This window comes from Rana temporaria, chromosome 4 (genome assembly GCF_905171775.1).
Source record: "Rana temporaria chromosome 4, aRanTem1.1, whole genome shotgun sequence".
Classification (NCBI taxonomy): Eukaryota; Metazoa; Chordata; class Amphibia; order Anura; family Ranidae; genus Rana; species Rana temporaria.
This window is the reverse complement of record NC_053492.1, coordinates 118,464,783-118,487,631: the sequence shown is the minus strand read 5'-3', so window position 1 is coordinate 118,487,631 and position 22,849 is coordinate 118,464,783. Positions and strand designations below refer to the sequence as shown.

Genomic DNA, 22,849 nt, shown 5'->3' with positions numbered 1-22,849 from the left:
GGTTGTAGGGAACTATCATTTTGAGACGTACTCTTCTTCCCACCCTTCTTATTGTTTCTGCTCAATTTCTATCTTTCTTTTCCTTCCTCATCTCACATTCCTTGTGTATTCTTATAGTATTGTATATATCTTAATCTATTTACCAAATCTGGCCTATGCAACACAGGTGTCTCAAAACCAAATCATTATCTCACATGAATCTCTGGGGAAAAATACATGCTTTTGACCAGAAAACAACATCTCATGTCTTTAAATCTTTTTATCTCTGGCAAAACTATCGGCCCTTATTTACACGTGAGTTGGGATCTGTCAGTCATTTTTTCAGACAGATCCAGAATAAACCACAATGTATGTTTATGGATGGATGGATCTAAACAGACATATGTCCGCTTTCATCCACTTACATCCAAGTCAGTTTATGTCTGTACACTGGCCATATACTGCTCAAATTTTGGTCAATTCCTGCAGGCTTGTCTGAAATTTGAGCAGTGTATGGGCCTGCCACCAATTCTCCCTTTGACAAAAGTTGATTATTCAATCATGCAGTTAAAATTTTGAATTTGAAAGAGAAGTATGGGATGTTTTTTTTCACAATCATACTTACCTAGGTGGATGCAGCATTGGTCCGATGCTGCATCTGTCCCCCGCCGGTTTAAACACTGAGAAACAAGCATTCTAACACTGCCGATCGCTTGGTTCTCACAGATCCACAAGCAGAGAGCTGGTGACTGTCAGTCAACACTCTGTGCTCTGCCCCCCCCCCCTCGCTGACTGGAGTGCTGGGCTGTGGAAAGGGTGGGAGCACCGACTAAGGCTCTCAGCGGCTCGTTGAGAGACTGAGCCGAGTACTGGTCCAGGCATGTGGGCAAATCCAACTTCATTGTAGCAATCTTATCTGAGACTGGCCTGGCTCTATGACATCAGCCGACAGCGGGCTTTTTTTTTTTGGGCCAATTTGTTGTTGGACAGATTACAAAAACACATTGCATTGAAGTATATTGAACCCAAAAAAACAAAATCGCACTGTTTTGCGTTAAAAGGTCCTTGCCCTTTCCAAATACGCAGCAGCTGAGAAAAAATCATGGATGTGAACGTGTCCCATAGGAAAACATGTAACTGAACTGTAGTGTGTTTCTGCAAAAAACAGAGGTGTGAACCCAGGCCTGAGATGTTTAGTAACATGATGGGGTTAAAAAAACAAAAATAAGTACAAAAAGAGCAAATAATCGCTACTGTAAGGCCGCGTACACACGGGCAAACATGTACGATGAAAGTGGTCCGCCGGACCGTTTTCACCATACATGTCTGCCCAGGGATTTCTGTACGATGGCTGTATTAACCATCGTACAGAAATCCGCGCGTAAACAATACGCGGGGCGTGTCTGCGCCATCGCCGCGACGATGACGCGGCGACGTGGGCGGCCCTGCCAGTTCAATGCTTCCACGCATGCGTCAAAGTCATTCGACGCATGCGAGGGATGGCGGGCGCTCGGACATGTACGGTAGGTCTGTACAGACGACCGAACATGTCCGAGCGGACAGGTTTCCAGCGGGCTGTTTTAAAACAAGTCCAGGAATATTTGTCCGCTGGGAAAAGGCTGTTTGCTGGAATCCTGTCCGCTCGGGCCTACACACGACCGAACATGTCTGCTGAAACTGGCCCGCGGACCAGTTTCAGCAGACATGTTTGGTCGTGTGTACGGGGCCTAAGGGGTTAATTTTTTTACTGTGGGACAGTGAAAGTGATATTTACAGTACCGATTTGCTTTTTTGTACTATAATGGGCTAATTTTAGTTTTTTTTAACCCCATTATGTTACTGGCCGATTAATCGTTTATGAAAATTGTAATCGATTAATTTCATAATCGATTAGTTGTCGATTAATCGATTACTTGTTTCGGCCCTACTTAGAATAAATACAAATGTATGATTGTTTAGCAGGGTCTGACCTCTGACTGTTCTCTGGTCTCAGGTATAACTGCCTGCTCCTTGTGGACTCTGTGGCTTCTTTAGGAGGTGCCCCCATCTACATGGACAAACAGGGTAAGAAGCATTCTCATATTATTTTCTTATCATGCAACCTTTTTGCATAATCCTATTATTGATAAACACTGGGCAAACAGCTAAATAAACCGTTGAAATACATGTACTGTATGTGAACTGTTTTACTTGTCAAAGTATTTGTGTTTCTGTCTATTCAGTCCTGGGACTTATGCTGGGTACACATGGGCCGAAAATGGTTGGTTTGGCAGGAACTGGCAGATTTTTGACTTGTGTGTACAGCTCTTCATTCAACAGAAGCCTGTCTCACAACATGGTAACCTTCTAGCTCTTAGTATGTAATTCAACAGAAAAAGCAGAAGACTGATGATTTATCACTCTGCTCTCTCTCTCTCTCTCTCTCGCTCATTTGCTGCCCCACACGCCCCAAGTCCTCCAGAGTGGTGTTGTTGGGGATTACAGGAGGCTGAGTCAGATTTAGGTGTAACTAAATGTGATGCTTTTATATTAATGAACACATACCTGCATTGATTAGCGTCCATGTTACTGGATTTTTGTTTTGCATCAGAAAGATTTTGCATTCCCGCACTGGTCTATGGGAAAGTGAAACCTGATTGAAGCAGGTCAAATGCAGGTCAGAAGGAGGCAGACCCTCATCTCCATGATAAAGCCCTGGGGCGAAACATATAGGGGGACATGATCTGGATAAATCAAGCTGAGGTTGTTTTTACCTGCTAACCACTTGGGCCGGGTTTGAGGTGTGTGGCGGCCGGTTATCTCTTCCTATTTCTGCAACGTGCCTGGATGGACCTGTCCTCAGCCTGCACCCTCACCAGCCAGTGGAATCCGACTTATCGGACCTTAATAGCCTGAGTGGGAACCCTTAAGCACTTAACATGGGTCTCAGAAGGAGGTTAACTGCAAATCCTCATGCAGAATCACAGTCAGACTGTTCATGAACTGTAGGGTTCATATCTCGGAATAGAGAATCACAAGTTTCTCCTGGGGGTGTCATGTACCTGAGAGAGGCCAATCTGATCAGTGTGCTCTCCATTACACCTCTGGTCCTGTTCTTTCCCCCGAGATTGGTGACGGGGTCTGACAAGACGCAGTATTGCATGGGCGTCTGAGGCAAGTCCTTGCCAGAAGAGCGTCTGGATCATGCAGTGAAGCTGGAGCCGCAGAGCAGCATTAGTGCTGGAGATCTGGATCATGCAGTGAGGAAGTAACTAATGCTGGATGATATCAAAGGCACTTGCGAATACAGAAGACTCGAACCATGGTCAGGAGTGCAGAAGCTGGCAACAATCGGGTAGCAGAGAAGCAGATACAGAAGATAAGAACATAAATGAGCCAAACTGGCGTTAATTTCACACAGGCAGGAAGCAGTGCAAAAATGATAAGCAATATGCAGAGTCAAGTAAAAATCCAGAGGTCAGGTAAAGAAGGGATCAAGATCAATTGAATTCAGGAGGCAAACCAGGTTGACTACAGAAGCAAGCAGAGTCTGGTTTTAGGTGGCAGGAGCTGTTGACCACTCAGCAAAGATTTCGAACCTTGTAGTGTTTTAAATAGGCCACTGGTTGCCAAGGTCAATTTAAACATGCACGCTATGCTCACGCACATGCAAACACACAGATGCGCACACAACCCTGACTCCATGCATGATTCCTTGGGCTTGGGTATGAACTTGATTTTCCTGACAGAGGGTGAAATATTCTGGTCTGAGCTGTGTCTAAGATAATAAGTAGAGAATCAAAGTGATGAGTTAATTCCAGTGCTGACTTTTGGCGGTTTAGGATCCAACAGAACTTTTTAAGGTTGGGACTGTTTGCATTACATTGTCTGTCAAGTTTTGATCAGATTGATCTCTCAACAGAAGGTAATCCAGATATCCTACAATGGGAATGCCCTGGAGGCATATAAAGGCTAGCAAGGAGGCTTGTACCTTGGTGAACATTGGGGGACTAACCAAATGGAAGGCCCACAAACCAATAATTTTAAAATTATGTTATTTAGTATCACAACAGAATGGGTACGGTGGATACCATGGTAGAAATGTGCCACGTTCTGATTAACTGAAGAACATTGAAGATTGGACTTTATAGGCACAACAGTAACCAATATTTAAAATTCATTATCTTTATATAAACATGAGTAAAAAGAAACAAAAAATTGCTTAAAATCACGCTAAGGATTAATGTCTGTAGAGTAAATTAAACACCACTGATTATACATCAATAATAGCATTAAATAAGGATAACAACAGTCCATCCTGAACTGTTAGATATGATTTCACAAAGCTTGGTGTATTCTTATTGTGGAGTAATGTAGCTTAGTTTGACAGGCATGCAACATTACGACACAATCAGAATACATTAAGCTTCGTGGAATCATATCTAAAGGTTCAGGATGGACTGTATTTATCCGTATTTAATGCTATTGTTGATGTATAATTAGTGGTATTTATTTAATCCACAGAATTGTAATCATTGGCATGATTTTAAGCAATTATTGTTTCTTTTTAATCATGTTTAAATAAAGATAATGAATCTTAAATATTGGTTCTGTTGTGCCTATAAAGTCCAATCTTCAATGTTTTGCAATAGTTCCGCAAACCAATAGTGTTGGCTGCCTACAGCAGGGGTAGCATTGATGTTCCGGAAAAATGGGGACATGGCCAGATACCACACAATTTACGTGATAATGAAGATCATTGTTTTTATGTGAAATTTTAATAGTTCATTTTAAATATGGAGATAATAAAAAAATGATATTTTTCTTTTTGTGTGATTTCTTGGTAGCACATTTAAAATCCCAGTGACTTACCTTTGTCTCCCCCACTTCTTTGGGTAGTCAAGGGTTTCTTCTAATGAATCTTCAGACAGGATCACAGCAGAGATTATGCCACTGCTCTGGGCCCAGAAAGTGCTCTGTGGCTAACTAAGACAACACAGAGAGGTCTGGGAAGCGTCATAAGCAAACCCAAGTGTTCAAGGGTCACATTCAAGGAAGGTCCTACAATCTTCGTTCCACCAGGGCCGGGTATAGCCTCCAAGGCTATGCCAAAGATTAGCAGATCTGGATAGCTGCATAAATAGCCCCAACAGCGTGTAGGTGAATACAGGGATTCTTGCGGCGGGGATCACAGGGATATGCGGCCTTTCAGCCTATACACAGCAAATACCGGCTAAGAGGTGCTATTAATATTTGCTTGTATCTACACATGCCTGGCCTTGGATGCATTGGTTTGCATCCAGAGTCAGACATCTGTCTCAAACCACAGGTAACCACTCAGTGTGCAGAAAAATTTTAATCTGTATGTACCCAATCACCCATGTGAAGCAGGCCTAACAGAATTTAAAAGATCATATATTGTTCTATCCTTGTGAATCTTTTTTTAATGCAACAGTCATTACTTAGGTAACTGAGATCTGCAAGTAAAATATATGATTCATTCTACATATCCTTTCAATGGCTACTAGTCCTTGTCTGTCTTCTGCACCTACATTGCCATCTGCTGGCCAGCTAGTATACTAATTTAAAGAATTTTCCAAAACAACGAGAATATAGTAAATTGTAGAGGCATATTTTTTAAAACAAACAAATAAATGCTAAGTTGTAACATTTGAGGATCTTCAGCTTTTTTAAATTGTTTGTTAGCGGAAAGAAGTTTAAAATAACATAAGAGATGTTGATTATTACATTTGGAGTTACATTGTATCATAGTAGCAACAGCAACATAATGCTCTGACTTAAAACATAACTTTAGTCGTTTTTTACTATCGATTAAGAAGAACAAACTTGCGATTAGTGGATGTAGGTTAATATATTTGTATTCATTTTAGGCATTTCTTCAAATTTGGTAAAATAATGTATGCAACAACACTTGTTTCAGCTCTCCCTTGAGTCTTATTCTTGTGTGTCTCCTCTTAGGAATTGATATTTTATACTCTGGTTCTCAGAAGGTATTAAATGCTCCTCCAGGCACGGCGCCTATTTCATTCAGTGAAGCAGCAAGGTATGTAATAATGAGCTAAAATCCAAACGAGCAGGTCAATGAACCCATTATTTAAACATAAACACTCTCCAACCTGCATTGGGGAAGAGGGGCCAAAAGTGGTCAGACTCAGGTGTCTCAAGGAGGGAACAATAGCATCTAGAACTGTTTTGATTTGACCATTTGATTTTAGCCTGTGAGAGCAGTCAGTTGGGTGCAAACAATGGGATTGTGTGATTGACATTTTCTGTCTATGAGTACCTTTACTGTAAAAAAATATATATCAAAGTCCATTGCTTAAATTTGCCATCTTCTGGCGACCTAGCTCTTGGCAAGGGTTACTGAAAAGCATCTGGAACCAAATAGGTTACGTCACAGCATAGCTTGCAATGCAAGCAGGGTGACTTAAAGTGGATGTAAACCCACACTCATCATTTCTAAACTACTGCCATAGTGGTTATCTATAAGGACATACATGCCTCCTGCATGTATCCTTGCCTGTCAAATGTCCTTCCTCTGTCTGTTATGAGACCAGAACAACTGCAGATTGTGTGGGTCTGTCTGTTGTCCGGAGCTCGGTGGGTGGAGTCATGATGTCAGTAGACTCCCAGCCCACCTCTACACTCCCCTTGTCAATATGTATTTTCTTCTGTGTATTTCTTACACTGAACTTTTGCTATGATCACTAACGTCCAGTCAAAATCCAGAAACGTCACCACATGACTTCAGCATGCCCAATTATGCTGAGGTGTGGAGCAGCCAATCCTGGAAGAGCTGGGGGAGAAAGGAGGAGGGGATCTGAAGTACACAGAATGTGTCTCTCAGGCTCGTGCATGAGATATGTAAATCACCTGTCACTCACAGCAAAGGGGAAGAACAGACATCTATTTATCTGACTGTTTTTTTTTTTTTATATTCTTTATTTATATTTTCCAAAAGAAAAAACAGATAAACACAAAAACAAAGGGGGCATACAAATAGTTCATTACAATATTTCCCCTTACTTTTTCATTTATATACATCTCATTCCTCATCCATTCTCGTATTTACCTCGCCCGCTCTGCCTATATCCTCCAGTAACGGCAGGCTGGGATCTATGCCCTTCTTGTTGAGACTTTAAGTGTCCCTCCAATTCTTGCTGGTCATATTCTTTACATATCAGATTACCACCTACTCATCCCTTTTTCTTTATACCCGCCTCTCCCTCCCCCCCCCCCCCAAGCCTCCCCTTCCCCACAAAAAAAAATCCCCCTCCCTCTCTCCTTCATCCTCCCTCTCCATATCTCCCCCTCCTTTCAAGGAACCGGGCCTTCAGTTTGATAATATAAGACAGATTGACTTATTCCCCGTTTAAATCCCCAACAATCTCTTCCCTTCTTCTGAGTATACAAATACATTCCATGCCCTCCAAATTTCATTATATTGTTCTTTTCTATCTTGGGCCGAGAGTACCAAGTCCTCTATGGCCCCCATATTTCTAACCCTATTGAGCCATTCTACAATCGAGGGTGTCCTAGGGTTTTTCCAATTTCGAGCAATACCTGCTTTGGCTTCATTAATCAGATGACGGATGACCGAGTTTTTATATGTCTTTGTTGGAATCTGAGAAAGATGTAACAGGAAGAAAGCAGGATCATCCAGTACTGGATAAGGTGTACATTTTGGGAGATCCTTTGTACTTCTAACCAATAATTCCTGATCTTAGGGCATGTCCAAAATATATGGAACAATGTTCCCTGTTCCTTATTACATCGCCAACACTTATCTGAAATTTCAGAAAAATACCTGCCTAGTCTCGCCGGTGTATAAAACCACCTATTTAAAAGTTTGTAGTTTAGTTCCTGGGTTCTGGTACAGGTTGATGGTTTCATAGAAAGATACATTTTCTTCTGTTGTTGGGCCTGAGTGAGGTTTTGATCAAGGTCCCTTGTCCAATTTCTCAATACTAGTATCTCGTAGTTATCTGGGGGTGCTATTAATAACCTATAAAGCTTAGATATTATTCTAGTGAGAGGTTCCCTCTCTTCACAGTATTTTTGAAACGGTGTCAGTTCCCTTCTATACCTTCTTGCTGGGCCTAATGAGGTCAGAATGTGGCGGAGTTGTACAGCTTGCCAGTATTTTACTTCAAATTGGCCTCCCAGTTGTATCAGCGAGGCAACTGCGGGCCAAGATTCAGATTGCAAAAAGTGTGAGACCTGCATAAGTCCCCTCTCTCCAAGTTTCTTATAGGCCCCTCCCTCCATACCTGGCTGGAAGCTTGGATTCCCCAATATTGGGTATAGTGGAGAGTACACTGATGAGTGTTTGCCATTCTGACACAATTTAAAGCAATTTAAAGCTCATAGCTAATGTCGAGCCTATAATAGGATGTTTTTTCAGTGAATCTGATAATTTTGCATAGCACCATAGTGCTCTTCTCAGGGGGACCTGGCTAACCTCCTGCTCCAGTTCCACCCATAATTTTATTTCCATATTTTTACACCAATCTATGATCCTACCCAGATGCGCCGCTTGATGGTTTTTAGTTATATCTGGTACTGCCAGACCTCTGTAGCACTTGGGCAGGGTCATCCGCCCTCTGCTAATCCTAGGTCGTTTATTGTCCCATATAAATTTAGTGAAGAGCGTATTTACCTGACAAAAAAAAAGCAACAGGAATTTGTATGGGTATTGTTTGAAACAAATACAGGAATTTTGGCAGTATACTCATTTTGATGATATTACACCGACCAAACCATGAATGGAGTCCCCTCTGCCACTTTTCCATCAGAGAACTAACTGTCTTCACCAGTGGGGGGAAATTTACCTCAAAGAGCTTTTCCAGTCTTGATGGTATATATATCCCAAGATATGTTAGGGCTGATCTTACCCATTTAAATTTAACATTAGGTTGTATAGTTTGCTGCATTGCCAGTGGGAGTGCTACCCCCATCGCCTCTGATTTGACGTAGTTAATTTTTAAATTTGCTAACTTCTCATATTCATCTATTTCTTTCATCAGATTTGGTAGTGACACTTGTGGGCTAGATAAAGAGAACAGCAAATCATCTGCAAAAGCAGAGATTTTATAGTCCCGATCTCCTATATGTAATCCCTTGCTGTCAGGATTTTGCCTAATTCTATTTAGTAGAGGCTCTAGGGTGAGGGCAAATAACATCGGGGACAACGGACAGAACTATGCTGAACTGGTTGGTTGCATAAATATGGGAAATGTAGTCCTCTCTTTGAGGGGAATTTACTAAAGACTAAAGCAGCCAAAAATCTGGAACAGCTGTGCATGACAACCAGATTCTATATTTCATTTTTAAAGCTTAAGTGAATAAGCTCAGGCTTGAAGCTGATTGGTCACTATGCACATTTGCTCCAGATTATCTTTGCTCCAGTTTTAGTGAATTCCCCCATTTCTCAGTTACCAGTCCATTAATTGGAAGAACCTTCAATGTACGAGAAGGGAGTCAATAACAAAGCAGCCTGGTGAGTTTTATTATTATACCCCAAATGGGTTCTTTTTAACTCTGGGTCCCATGCCTACTATGGTTGTAGTTCTGAGGAATCAATGATTTAGATGCTTACATTTATTAGCTTGATTGTTTCCATGTCTTTCAGCATTTTCAGCATTTATATCTGTTTATTATTCTCTATCTGCTCTCATCCTGTGGTTCTCATCTGCACAGTAAGAAGATATCCAGCCGTAAAACAAAGCCGCCATCACTGTATGTGGACATGAACTGGCTTGCAAACTACTGGGGATGTGATGGGAAACCAAGAATGTAAGTCCTAACACCAAAAGCCACAATAACAAGTCACTGAGGATTTACCATATGATACATGAGAATAATACATACTAAGAATCACCTGCACCAAAAATTTGGTGTAAATAAATCTGACTTCATTATATCTGTAACATGATTTGTATTATATGTAGCGCCCTGCTCCCAATGACCAGGCGCTATGTCAAATTTAGAGGGTGTCTGAGCTGGAAGTTTAACTTTTTGTTTGAAAATAAAAGCAAGAGAAAAAGAATCTATAACTTGTGGACATTGAACTTTTTGCTGACTCTCAACACCTAGACGACGAGGAATGAGGTATTGTGCAAGGCCCAAAAATAACCAGCAGCTCCTACGGGGGTAGTGCTACATATATAAGAAAGAACTAGGCAGAACTAGGCAGAAACTGAACTCTCTGTGGTAGCAATGCTGCTCAAATCCTGAAAATAGTTTTTTTTATATGTACACATTTTCTTCAGGTATCATCATACAGGACCAGTGACTAATTTCTACAGCTTGAGAGAAGGACTGGCAATCCTGGCCGAGAAGGTAAAACCAACAAATTTTTAACACATTTGAGCTTATTCAATAAACAGTGAAATAACCAAACTGTAAACGGAAGCTAACCCAGTACGAGATAAATTCTAATTGATTTGCCCAATGTAAATTATGACATCAAAATATACAGTAGAAGTGGTATGATATCACAGTTATTCTCTTAATTTCAGTGGCCTGTAGTTGTATGTCTATATAAATCTAATAAGCAATCTAATAAGCAAAACTTAGACAAATGTTCATTATTTCAAATTTAAAAAAATTGGTCTAGGGCTGAAGACCTAAATTAGCATTTAGCTGCCCACAAGCTTCTGATGTTGTTTGCAGATAAAGCGGAAAGCTTTAGGCTTATTGGCTGCAGAATTCACAGGAGACCATAGCCATCCCACAGAAAAGGCTTCACACTGTCTAAAAAAGTTTGTCCTTCCTTACATCATAGGGATTAATTAATCTTTAAAAAAAATCCAAATTATTAGTCACACAATAAATAATTCCTTCCGATAGTAATTATGTGAGCTACATGCTTGTATAAACTGGTATGTTCTGGCTGTAAACCTAGAGCAGGAATTTCCAAACTACTGCCCTCCAGCTGTTGCGAACTACACATCCCATGAGGTATTGTAAAACTCTGATATTCACAGACATGACTAGGCATGATGGGAATTGTAGTTCCTGAACAACTGGAGGGCCATAGTTTGAAGATCCCGGACCTAGAGACTGATTACACCGTTATATTGGGTTTATTTACAGCAGCCATGCACTGAGTGCACTCCAATATGGCTGAGAAGCTGATGTTGTAAATCCTGTCCCCAATTCAGCTATTAGAACTGGCTGGTCCATATAACTTATGGCAAGTTCAGAAGGCCAGAACCTCACCTTTTAGGAGGTGAGCGACACGCCCAAGTGGTGATTCGGCAAGGGCTAGAGTCAATATACATCCATACCTCAATAGATTGAGCAACAGAAAAAATGAACAATGAAATATGTCTTGAAATGAGTCTGTTAGGCCTCGTTCACATGGGCATACTTAACCACTTAAGGACCGCCTAACGCCAATATACGTCGGCAGAATCACGTACCTGTACGTGATTGTTAAATGCCCAGCCGTGGGTCCGAAGCTCCGTGGCCGCTCGCCGCCGGAGTCCCGCGATCAGTCCCCGGAGCTGAAGAACGGGGAGAGGTGTGTGTAAACACACCTTCCCCGTTCTTCACAGTAGCGCTGTCATTGATCGTCTGTTCCCTGACATAGGGAAACACGATCAATGATGTCACACGTCCAGCCCCGCCCCGCCCCCTACAGTTAGAAACACATATGAGGTCACACTTAACCCCTTCAGCGCCCCCCAGTGGTTAACTCCCAAACTGCAATTGGCAATTTCACAGTAAACAATGCATTTTTATAGCATTTTTTGCTGTGAAAATGACAATGGTCCCAAAAATGTGTCAAAATTGTCCGATGTGTCCGCCATAATGTCTCAGTCACGAAAAAAATCACTGATCGCCGCCATTAGTAGTAAAAAAAAAATTATTTATAAAAATGCAATACAACTATCCCCTATTTTGTAAACGCTATAAATGTTGCGCAAACCAATCGATAAACGCTTATTGCGTTTTTTTTTACCAAAAATAGGTAGAAGAATACGTATCGGCCTAAACTGAGGGAAAAAAGTGTTTTTATATATTTTTGGGGGAGATTTATTATAGCAAAAAGTAAAAAATATTGATTTTTTTTCAAAATTGTCGCTCTATTTTTGTTTATAGCGCAAAAAATAAAAACCGCAGAGGTGATCAAAAACCACCAAAAGAAAGCTCTATTTGTGGGGAAAAAAAGGACGCCAATTTTGTTTGGGAGCCACGTCGCACGACCACGCAATTGTCAGTTAAAGCGACGCAGTGCCGAATTGCAAAAAGGGGCCTGGTCCTTTACCTGCATTTTGATCCGGGTCTTAAGTGGTTAAGGGTACACCAATATGAGGGCCGTGTTTTGCCTGCACAGGATGCACAGATGTTCCCTGAATCTGTGTGCAGGCAGTCCCATTCATGTCAATTGGGACACAGCTGCTGCTGCTTCTCTCAATTTGATATTTGTGTGGATGTGGGTCCCCGAATGCAGACAATGTATAACATGCACCCACGCCCACACAAATATCAAATTGGGATCAGCAACTGTGTCTTTACAGCGGCTGTGCCCCAGTTGACATGAATGGGACTGCCTGCACACGGGCGTACTCCTAAGTACGCCTGATTGAACAAGGCCTAACACAGTGGTCATAGAACTTTCTCTGTGAGCTTCGCACTGACATGATAAACCATACTGTCCCAACGGTAAAATTGTTTTCTGCATTTTCTCCCATTTTTTTAAATTTTTATCTTTGTACGTAATTCTATGAACTGCCCTCCCAGAAATATTAAACTGAAAAAATTATCTGAGTTCTGATATTAACCTCTTTAAGTTCTCTCAATAATTTTTTTACCACCAAAAAAGCCCCAGTTAACGAGTTGCGACAGACGTGCATCCTTTTCTTTAGAAAGATTATTCTGTGGCCATATCTGTGAAAGCATCTGTATGGCCTAATAGCTGATTTAACCAATTGTATGTTAATTTTGGCCACATCCACAATGCTGTACAGTACATTGCAGTAAATGGGAATCTGTTGACCTATATTTGACGGATCAGAAAACAGACCATGAATCCAGCCTGCATAGAGGCATCCGAATTTTGAATCACAAGATTTATGCAATGAATTATCGGATTATTTCATTAACAAAATTGAAAATATCCGTGAAATTATTCAGCAAAAAAGAACTTCCACCCACCCCCCTCTAAACCAAAAAGGCAATATTAATACAAATATGCCACAATCGACGAAATTCACACTAAAAGCAATCTCCATCGACATCACCAAAAATATCGTTGGTGCCCTGCGCGACAGTACATCACTTAATGATATCATTCCCACTAAACAGTTGAAAGAATGTGCAGATATTTTGGCACCGGCTATCACACACCTCATAAACCAATCTTTTAAGGAAGGCATAGTGCCGACCTCCCTGAAACAAGGCATAATCAAACCCATCTTAAAATAAAACAGGGCTCGACCCCAAAGACCCAAACCATCGGCGACCCATAACAGGTCTAAACATCTTCTCCAAGGTAATGGAGAAAGCAGTAGTGCAACAGCTACAACACCATTTAGATACCTACAAACTACTGGACCCATTTCAATCGGGTTTCCGTCCTGGTTATGGAACGGAAACAGCACTTCTTAAAATATGGGATGACGCTCTCGAAGCTGCAGATGATGGAGAATCTTGTCTCCTGAAGTAGTTAGAGTGGCAGACTCGGATCTACCCTGGTTTTCCTCCTTTTTGGAAAACTGATCACAGATAGTGAAACTAGGTCCTTTCACTTCTGGAAAACGCATGGTGTCATGCAGAGTCCCTCAGGGGTCACCCTTGTCGCCCGTACTATTCAATAATTATCTCCGCCCCCCTCCTCAAACTCATCAGTAATCAGAATCTACTCTACCATTCCTACGCGGATGACACTCAACTCTATTTTCGTATCAGCAACAAAAAGGATCATTATCTCGGACTAGAGAAATGCCTCACTATGATAGAGAATTGGATGACGGATAGTTATCTTAAACTTAATGGCTCAAAAACAGAACGCCAACCGGAAAAGGCTCACTACAACAACATGGATGCCCCCGCCCATTTTGGGACAAACCATCACTCCTAGCACCAAAGTCAAAAGTCTTGGAGTCACTTTTGACTCTGACATGACAATGAATGCACAAATAAGTTCAGTAGTCAGCGGATCCCACCATCTGCTGCGCCTACTACGTAGACTTATTCCATTTATCCCAAAAGAAGACATAGCAGTCGTGGTGGGAACCATAATCAACTCCAGACTCGACTATGCAAACGCCCTTTACCTCGCACTCCCAAAATGCCAAATTGCGCATCTACAAGTCGTCCAGTATACGGTGGCACGACTTGTAACAGGAAAAAAAGCATGGGAATCAATCTCTCCCTCCCTTAGGTCCCTTCACTGGCTGCCCGTAAAAGATCGAATCACGTTTAAGGCACTCTGCCTGACGCACAAATGTGTACAAAACAGTGCACCCCAATATCTATGCGAAAATTTTTAATTTCATAACCCAAACCGCGTCCTCCGATCTACCAACCAAAATCTACTCCAAATACCCAAGGCCCGATACAAGTCCAAAGGAGAACGACGATTTGCAGTCCAAGGACCTCGACTATGAAACGCTTTACCAATCAGCATCCGAATGGAAGGGAATCATCAGGCTTTCAGAAAAAAACTCAAAACCCATCTATTCTGAAGGCAAAAAATAGTAGGAAATGGATACCTAGCGCCTTGAGGCGATTCAGTTCGCATATGTAGCGCTATACAAGTTTCTCACTCAACACCCGTCTATATAAGCCCTAAAATTCCTAAAAAAACACATTTTCTTCACTGTACTTCTGTCCATAATGTGTTGTATTTGTTCCTGAATAAAGCACAGGCCTCCAGATCTGAATGTTTTTTATGTCCATTTCCAGGGTTTAGAGCGCTCCTGGGATCAGCACCGCGAGATTACTCTGATGTTCCACAAGGGACTGGAAGCCCTAGGATTAAAGCTCTTTGTGAAGGACCCAGTAAGTAAATGCAGCAGAAATATACAGCTAGATTCACGTACAGCCGCCTATCTTTATGTCGGCGTACGCATCCCATTTGCACTACGCCGACGTAACATAGTGAGGCAAATACTGTATTCACAAAGCACTTGCCTCCTAAGTTACATCGGCGTAGCGCAAATGGCCCGGCAGGTAGGGGCGTGTTGTATGGTAATAAATTCACGATTCATTACCATACATAAATGAAGCGCCGATCGTACGGCGCATGCGCGCGCATGCTCAGTATCACGTTGCAAATACTCCTCGCTTTCGACGTGAACGTAACCTATGCCCAGCCCCATTCTGAATCGGCTTACGCAAACGACATAAACAACGTGAAATTCGACGGCTGTCCGACGTCCATACTTAACATTGGCTGCACCATCTTTTTGGTGGTTTATCTTTACGCCTGAAAACGCCTTACGTAAACGGCGTATCTTACATGCGACGGCCGTGCGTACGTTCGTGAATAGGCGTATCTTGATCATTTGCATATTCTCGGCGTAAATCGACGTACACGCCCCTAGCGGCCAGCGTAAATATGCAGCTAAGATACGACGGCGTAGGAGACTTACGCCGGTCGTATCTTAGCAACAGAGAAGCGTATCTCAATTTGAGCATACCGCTTACAGATACAACGGCGCGGATTCGAACTTACGATGGCGTATCTACTGATACGCTGTCGTAAGTCTTTATGAATCTAGCCCTTAGTTTGTACAATAGAAAAATTATGGCAAGAGATTTGCACCCTGTGCTCAATACAAGGTGCAGATTAAAGTGTATACTACTGAAAATTCTGTTAGTGCATAGCCAGCCTTATTGTGTCCTACCCAGCAACCAGACAATATGTTAATTTCACAAAGTTTCACATGGTTGTGTGTTTATATATATATATATATATATATATATATATATATATATATATATTTATATATTAATACTGTCCTGGTTCAGTTTTCTAAGCTCACTATTAAAGAGAACATATAGTTACATAGTTGTTACTATAGATAAAGACACCAGTCCATCCAGTTCAACGTGTGTGTGTGTGTGTGTGTGTGTGTCAACATCATCTAATTTATGGTATTAACCTTCTCAAAGCAAGTTTGCCCTCCATTCCTCCACCACCACCGTTGTTTAGGGCCCTTTCTTACCACTTACCAAATCTTAACTTGCCGCCAATCTGAGTTTTAGAAATGTTCTTACTGGGAGTAGTTTTCTCATCATTTTGGAATCATTGCCACGAAGCTAGTAAAGATGAAAAATTGTAACAGCTTCAACATGTCTGTCAGTATTAATATTTGACTTATTTTAGGCGTTGCGACTTCCAACTGTGACAACAATTCGAGTGCCAGACGGCTATGAGTGGAAGGACATCACAACACACATCATGAGGAAGTACAACATTGAGATTACGGGTGGCCTGGGTCCCTCAGCTGGAAAGGTAACTGAGAAACTGTCTAAGAATATCAGAATAGTCTTTTAAGCCCAGTACACACGGGCCAAATGTCGAAGATAATTAGTTCCGCATTGACTTCTATGGCATGCACTACCACATGTGGCCAGAGGTGGGGGGGCGCCAGAGAGCCTCGGAAATACTCGGGACAGCTCGGCTGATCTCAGAAATCCTTGTAAAAGACTCGGAAACACTTAGGAATGGAGTATTTCCGAGTGTTTCCAAGTATTTCCACGTGATTCCGAGTATTTCCAAACTGGTCTGAGCGCATCCGAACCCTTCCGAGTGTCACCACAAACCGAGTCAGGATTTTTTTTTTTAAAGTTGCTGGTCTTTCAAAGCGCTCGTTAACCGCGTTTCTCGTAAACCAAGGTTTCACTGTATAGATCAGTGGTAGGCAACACCCGGCACTGGTGCCGCAAGCAGCACTCGAAGCCTCCCCATCAGCAGAGCAGCGCAGGGAAGTGTCAGTGAGACACTAATGTGGAGCAGATGCGCAGGGAGGTACAGTGGTGGGGCAGATGACAAAAGGGGTACATTGATGGGGCAGATGTGCAGGAGGTACAGTAGTGGGAGGGATGAGAAGTGGGTTCAGTGGTGGGACAGATGAGCAGGGGTTTACAGTGGTGGGACAGATGAGCGGGGGGGGGTTCAGTGTTGGGGCAGATGAGAAAGGGGTTACAGTGGTTGGACAGAAGAGCATGGGGTACAGAGGTGGGGCAGGTGTACAGGGGGGTACAGTGGCAGGGCAGAGGAGAGAGGAGGTACATTGGTGGGACAGATGAACAAGGGGGAACAGAGGTGGGACAGATGTGCAGGAGGTACATGGGGGGGCAGATGAGAAAGGGGGTTACAGTGGTGGGGCAGATGAGCAGATAAGTTCAGTGTTAGGACAGATGAGAAGATAGTTCAGTGGTGAGACAGAAGAGAATGAGGGTACAGCGGTGGGGCAATTGTGCAAGGAGGTACACTGGTGGGGCAGATGAGAAAGGGGGAACATTTATGGGGCAGATGAGAAAGGGGGAACATTGGTGGGGCAGATGAGAAAGGGGGTTACAGTGGTGGGACAGTAGAGCAGGGTGGGACAATGGTGTGACAGATGTACAGGGGGTTACAGTGGTGGGACAGATGTACAGGGGGTTACAGTGGTGGGACAGATGTATAGGGGGTTACAGTGGTGGGACAGATGTACAGGGGGTTAAATTGGTGGGACAGATGTATAGGGGGTTACATTGGTGGGACAGATGTACAGGGGGTTACAGTGATGGGACAGATTAGCAGGGGGCAGTGATCTGAAGTGTGGAGTTGAAGGAATTTGGGCTGATCTGAAGCGTGAGCGCAGGATGTTAATTTCTCACTACTACTCAAGTAATTTACAGCGTTCACTTTATAAAAAATATTTTTTGTGATTGAGAGTGTGAAGTTGGCATTGTTTTTAATAAAAATCGTCACTCTCAACATCTTTGAAAGTATTTTTCGGCACACTGCACTCAAAAGGTTGCTCACATAAAGGCTCCATGCACACTGAAGCTGATAAACTGTAGTTTATTGGCGTTTTGGTTTTTATTTATTTTAAAGCCCATAAACTGCACTGTATGTTAGCCTATGTGTCTATGCACACATGGACGTTTTTTAGTGTTAATGAGCAGTGGAGTTTATGGGCTTTTTTCTGAAGGCCAGAAATTTGCGTTCAAAGTGCCATTTTTTGGCAGGGAAAAACGCTAAAAAATGCAGAACGCTGAAAAACGCAAATAAACGCTCACAAATGCTGCTCGCCAGCGTTTTTTTATCCATAAAAAAAAAAAGCTACACTGAAAAATAATACACTAATAAACACTATTGCAAAAATGCTACAAAAACGTTGAAAGGCTCCCTGCAAAGCTACTGACGTTTTTTTATAGCTTTTTTTAGCTTTCAGTGTGCATGGAGCCAACATGTTTTGGCTTGCATTTTTATTTTAAACTGATTGGGTTGTTTTAACAGGTAAGGGTTCACATATACATATCTTTACTGAGATCATAATTGAAATTACTTTCTTTTGCACAATCTAGAAGTGTTCTTTTTTTGCATTTCCTTTTGCACAATGTTACCTTTTTTTTCTTCTCTGCAAGCTGTGGGTGTTTTTTGTTTGTTTGTTTTTGCACAAGATAAAATGTTTGTTTTTTTTGTGTTTGTTTTTTTTTTTTTTTGCATAAACTATGGCAGTTTTTTCTTTTCTTTTGTACAAAGATGTTTTTTTTTCTTTTCCACAAGCTATATGGTGTTTTTTTCTTTTCTTTTGCACAATCTGTGGATGTTTTTTTTTTTTTTTTATTTTGCACATGCTACGTGGTGATTGTTTTATTTTCCGTCGATGTTCTTTGGTGTGCTGGCCATTTTGCTGTTTTAGGTTTTCATGATATTACTGTTGACCCGGCACCCTCCTCAAAGCATCGAAGTTGAAGGTTCAGGACAGATTTTTGTTCAGTATGATTTGGTAAAATAAAATCTGTAAATTGTAGCTGTAATGTGTATGTTTGTGGTATTAATAAATGATTTGTATTACAATGTCTGCAGGTGCTACGTATTGGACTAATGGGCTACAATGCAACGAAACACAATGTAGACCGCGTATTAGAAGCCCTCCGCGATGCTTTGCAGCACTGCCCTAAGAATAAGATGTAATTGTGGTGTACTGTGCAACTGCTGAAGAAACTCGCTGTGTAAATGTAGCATCAGCCTCTACCTATTCACCCTCTAAACTTATGGCTTCCATGCCATCTCCTGAGCAATAAACACATTTACAATGAGATGGAGAATAAAATATCTGTGATTGTTTATATAGGATGAATTTAATAAACACATTTCACCTGGGCTTTGAATATATTGATTAACACAGTGATGAACTGGATCATAAAATATTGTTAGTTGTACTTGATTTTGAAGACTAGTTCAAGGTTAGGGACGAGCAAATGTTTGGGCTGAACTCAGCTTGGCTGGAACCCATGGGAAAAGGTCACATGATAGCTGTTCAAATAAGCTGCAGCCCTGGAATACCCAGCCCACAGTTGCATGGGACAGGAATGCTGGTGATATTATTGACATAATATGCCACGTGGTCAATGATACGTGGCCATATAAAGAGTTTTTTAGCTCTAATTTGAGACCTACAAAAGACAAGAAACACTGGTGCAACGGTGAATCTCAGCTGACCTAGGAGGAGGCACGTGGGCAGGGGAGGGCTGGCAGGAGGGGCAGGGTGGAAATCTCCCCCCGGGCTGGTGACACTATGCACAGCCACCGGCCGCCACTACCAAATGCTGTTTTTGCAGAGCAGGAATATGCCTGCTGGAGCTCTGTTAACAGGTCACGGCCGCTGCTCACCTCCCACTGTGCAGCCGTGCCTGTGTCAGCTCCGAGGTAGATGGCTGCAGAGCTGAGCTATGTCTCGTCTCACACATAGCTTAGCCTCAGCATACACCAGCGCTGACATCCCCTTCTCTCTCTGCACAGACACAAGGAGAGACAGAGCTCATCTGCTCCTCCTCCTTCTGAGTCTGCCCCGCCCACACTCCCCGGGCATGTGTGGGCACTGGACAGGAAGTTTGAACCCAAAAAAGCATCAGACAGCCTGCCTGCGCCTCAGCCTCCATCCTGGTAAGCTCACCCTCTCTAGTCTCTCAGTGTATAAAAAGGGGTGCTCTGTGGACCTTGTTAAAGGGGAGGGGGGGCATGCTTTGGTGAGCAGAGACCCTCTTTACACAATAGTCTACAGCATGCACCCATAAATCAAGTTTCCCAGAACACCCCTTACATCAGATCTGATGTATATGGGGTCTGTGCGGACTCTGATGTATATGGGGTCTGTGGGGACTCTGATGTAAGGGGAGGCTCTGTGCGGACTCTGATGTAAGGGGAGGCTCTGTGCGGACTCTGATGTAAAGGTGGCCTCTGTGCGGACTCTGATGTAAGGGGAGCCTCTGTGCGGACTCTGATGTAAGGGGGGCCTCTGTGTGGACTCTGATGTAAAGGGGGCCTCTGTGCGGACTCTGATGTAAGAGGGGCCTCTGTGCGGACTCTGATGTAAGGGGGGCCTCTGTGCGGACTCTGATGTAAGGGGGGCCTCTGTGCGGACTCTGATGTAAGGGGGGCCTCTGTGCGGACTCTGATGTAAGGGGGGCCTCTGTGCGGACTCTGATGTAAGGGGGGCCTCTGTGCGGACTCTGATGTAAGGGGGGCCTCTGTGCGGACTCTTGTGATCATGAAAAATCTTAGACTGTTTTCCTCGATCCATCACTTTTCCATGCTCTATGGGCCACTTGACTGGACTTGCCCCCCAGGCCTAAGGCTGCCAGCCCTCCCCTGCACGTAGGTCACTAAGGGTGGCAACACTGCTGCAAAATGACAAACACTTGTGCAAAGCTGTCAGCCCAAAGAAGTGCTGCAGAGAGAAGTAAGCTGGAAGGAATGAAAGAGGATGGAAGAAGAACAGAGCACTGGGGGTTTTCTAAATTCCCACAATGAGGAATGTGCTTTGGAAACTGAAAAAATCGTTTTGGCTATACCCAGTGGTGTGCCTAGCATATCTGGCTCCCAGGAACGATCGTTTTCTTTAACATCCCACCATAAAAAAAAAAATATATATATATATATATATATATATATATATATATATATATATATATATATATTTTTTTTTTTTTTTTTTTTTTTTTTTACACATACAACACTCAGCACAATCATTTTATTTTATTGAAACTTTTCCATTACACATGCTTTTCAGTTTACCTTAACCAATTCTTGACCACGCTATAGACCATGGGTGCTCAACCTGTGGCTCTCCAAAAAAAACGCTACAGCGCAGTGATCCAGTTCTTGGAGGGCATCCATGAACGTCCTCCCAGAACCACACCCGATGCACTCTGTGATCGCTATATCCTTCTGACACAGCTGATCACAGATCTGGGTAAAGGACCAATCACAGCGGCCCTTTACCATGTGATCAGCCTTGTCAATCACACCTGATCACATGTAAACAAACTTGCTGGTTATCTGCATTCTTTTCCTCTTGCACCGTCACAGCGTGAGGAAGGGAGAGCCGATAACAAGCAAATGTGACAGGGGAAATTAACACTGATATTAAGGGCACTGATCATCAGTGTCCTTATTATTAGTGCAGCCCCAAAAGTGCCTATAAAATTGGTGCTGCCTATCAGTGCTAATTGGTTTAGTACGAATGTGATGCGATTTCAGCCACACTATCTGTATGGCTGAAATCGCATTGCACGGCCATTGCATGTGATTTGCACCGCAGTGCGAATCAAATGCGATCTCCCACCACGCAGCAGTGTGAATCGGCCCTAAAGCTGACCTCCAGCCTTCTCTTCAGTATGGCACAGTGGGCTTGTCACAGCATGCATTAGAAGCTGCAGCAAGTAAGATAGAGCCTGCCTCATTTCCTGGCTAAGGATCATCCAGCATCACCAACCCTTTCCTCTCCAGCCTGGCTGTCCCTGGCCCACTACTTTTATTGATCAATGTTTCAGTTCTATCAGTCATGAAGGCTCAGCATCACATATGGACCTTACCTGGGGTGGTCCCCATGAAAATTCAACCTACCTAATAATGCAGACTGACACTCATCTATTAAGGTATTTAGATAACTCCTCCCAAGGGCTAGCCCACTGCTTGTACTAACCCCGCATTCACACTGAATGCAGCTTTGAATCAGTGCGATTTCACGTGCAGCTAGCCAATATCTGTATGACTTCATGCATAGATATCTATGCAAGTCGCACATGAAATCGACAACAATAGTGCAGGAACCTTTTTCAAATTGGTCATAGTCGCACCGATTTGAACGATTCCATAGGCACAAATAGGGTGCGACTTGTATTGCGATTTTAAAACGGTCAAATCGCATGACAAGTTGCACTGGTGCGAATGGGGACTGAGGGCTGTTGGGAGAAGTACTGAAGCAGAGTCCTGTACAGCACCCTGTGGGTTCCTCCCAACAGATATGATCTGTCTGCACTGGGTCGAAACTAAAGTGGAGTTCCACCCATAAATAAAACATTACAGCACTAGTTTTAAAAAAAAATTCATTAGTCCTTTACGAAAAAAAAATTTTTTTTTAGATGCCTTCAAAGTGTTGTTGCTAGGCAGAATAGTTAATCTTCACCACTTCCTGCACCTAGGTGCTTAATGCTTCCTAACCTACATCGCACAGACTCCTGGGAATGTAGTGGGTGTAACTTTCCAGAAGTCTGTGCACTCCCCAGTCTCACAGATTCATGTGACTTGGACAGCACAGGTGCTGAAACCTGATCTGACACTGCTTGTGCAGCACTGAGCATGTGCGAGATTTGCAAGGCTGAAATCCAGGAAGTCATACAGTCTGGCTTCATG

At 42.7% G+C, this 22,849-nt stretch overlaps 1 protein-coding gene across 2 annotated transcripts in view; it reads left to right on the top strand.

The window, feature by feature from the left end:
• AGXT (alanine--glyoxylate and serine--pyruvate aminotransferase) overlaps positions 1 to 19,315 on the top strand; it is a 46,839-nt gene extending 27,524 nt beyond the window's left edge. For both annotated transcript variants that reach the window (XM_040348922.1, XM_040348923.1), the window contains exons 5-11: positions 1,973 to 2,043; positions 5,938 to 6,022; positions 9,679 to 9,774; positions 10,251 to 10,320; positions 14,896 to 14,991; positions 16,322 to 16,450; positions 19,019 to 19,315. In XM_040348922.1, the coding sequence (XP_040204856.1) occupies positions 1,973 to 2,043; positions 5,938 to 6,022; positions 9,679 to 9,774; positions 10,251 to 10,320; positions 14,896 to 14,991; positions 16,322 to 16,450; positions 19,019 to 19,126 (655 nt within the window). In that variant the 3' untranslated portion in view covers positions 19,127 to 19,315. The remainder of the gene's footprint in view (positions 1 to 1,972; positions 2,044 to 5,937; positions 6,023 to 9,678; positions 9,775 to 10,250; positions 10,321 to 14,895; positions 14,992 to 16,321; positions 16,451 to 19,018) is intronic.
• The last annotated feature ends 3,534 nt before the right edge of the window (positions 19,316 to 22,849 follow it).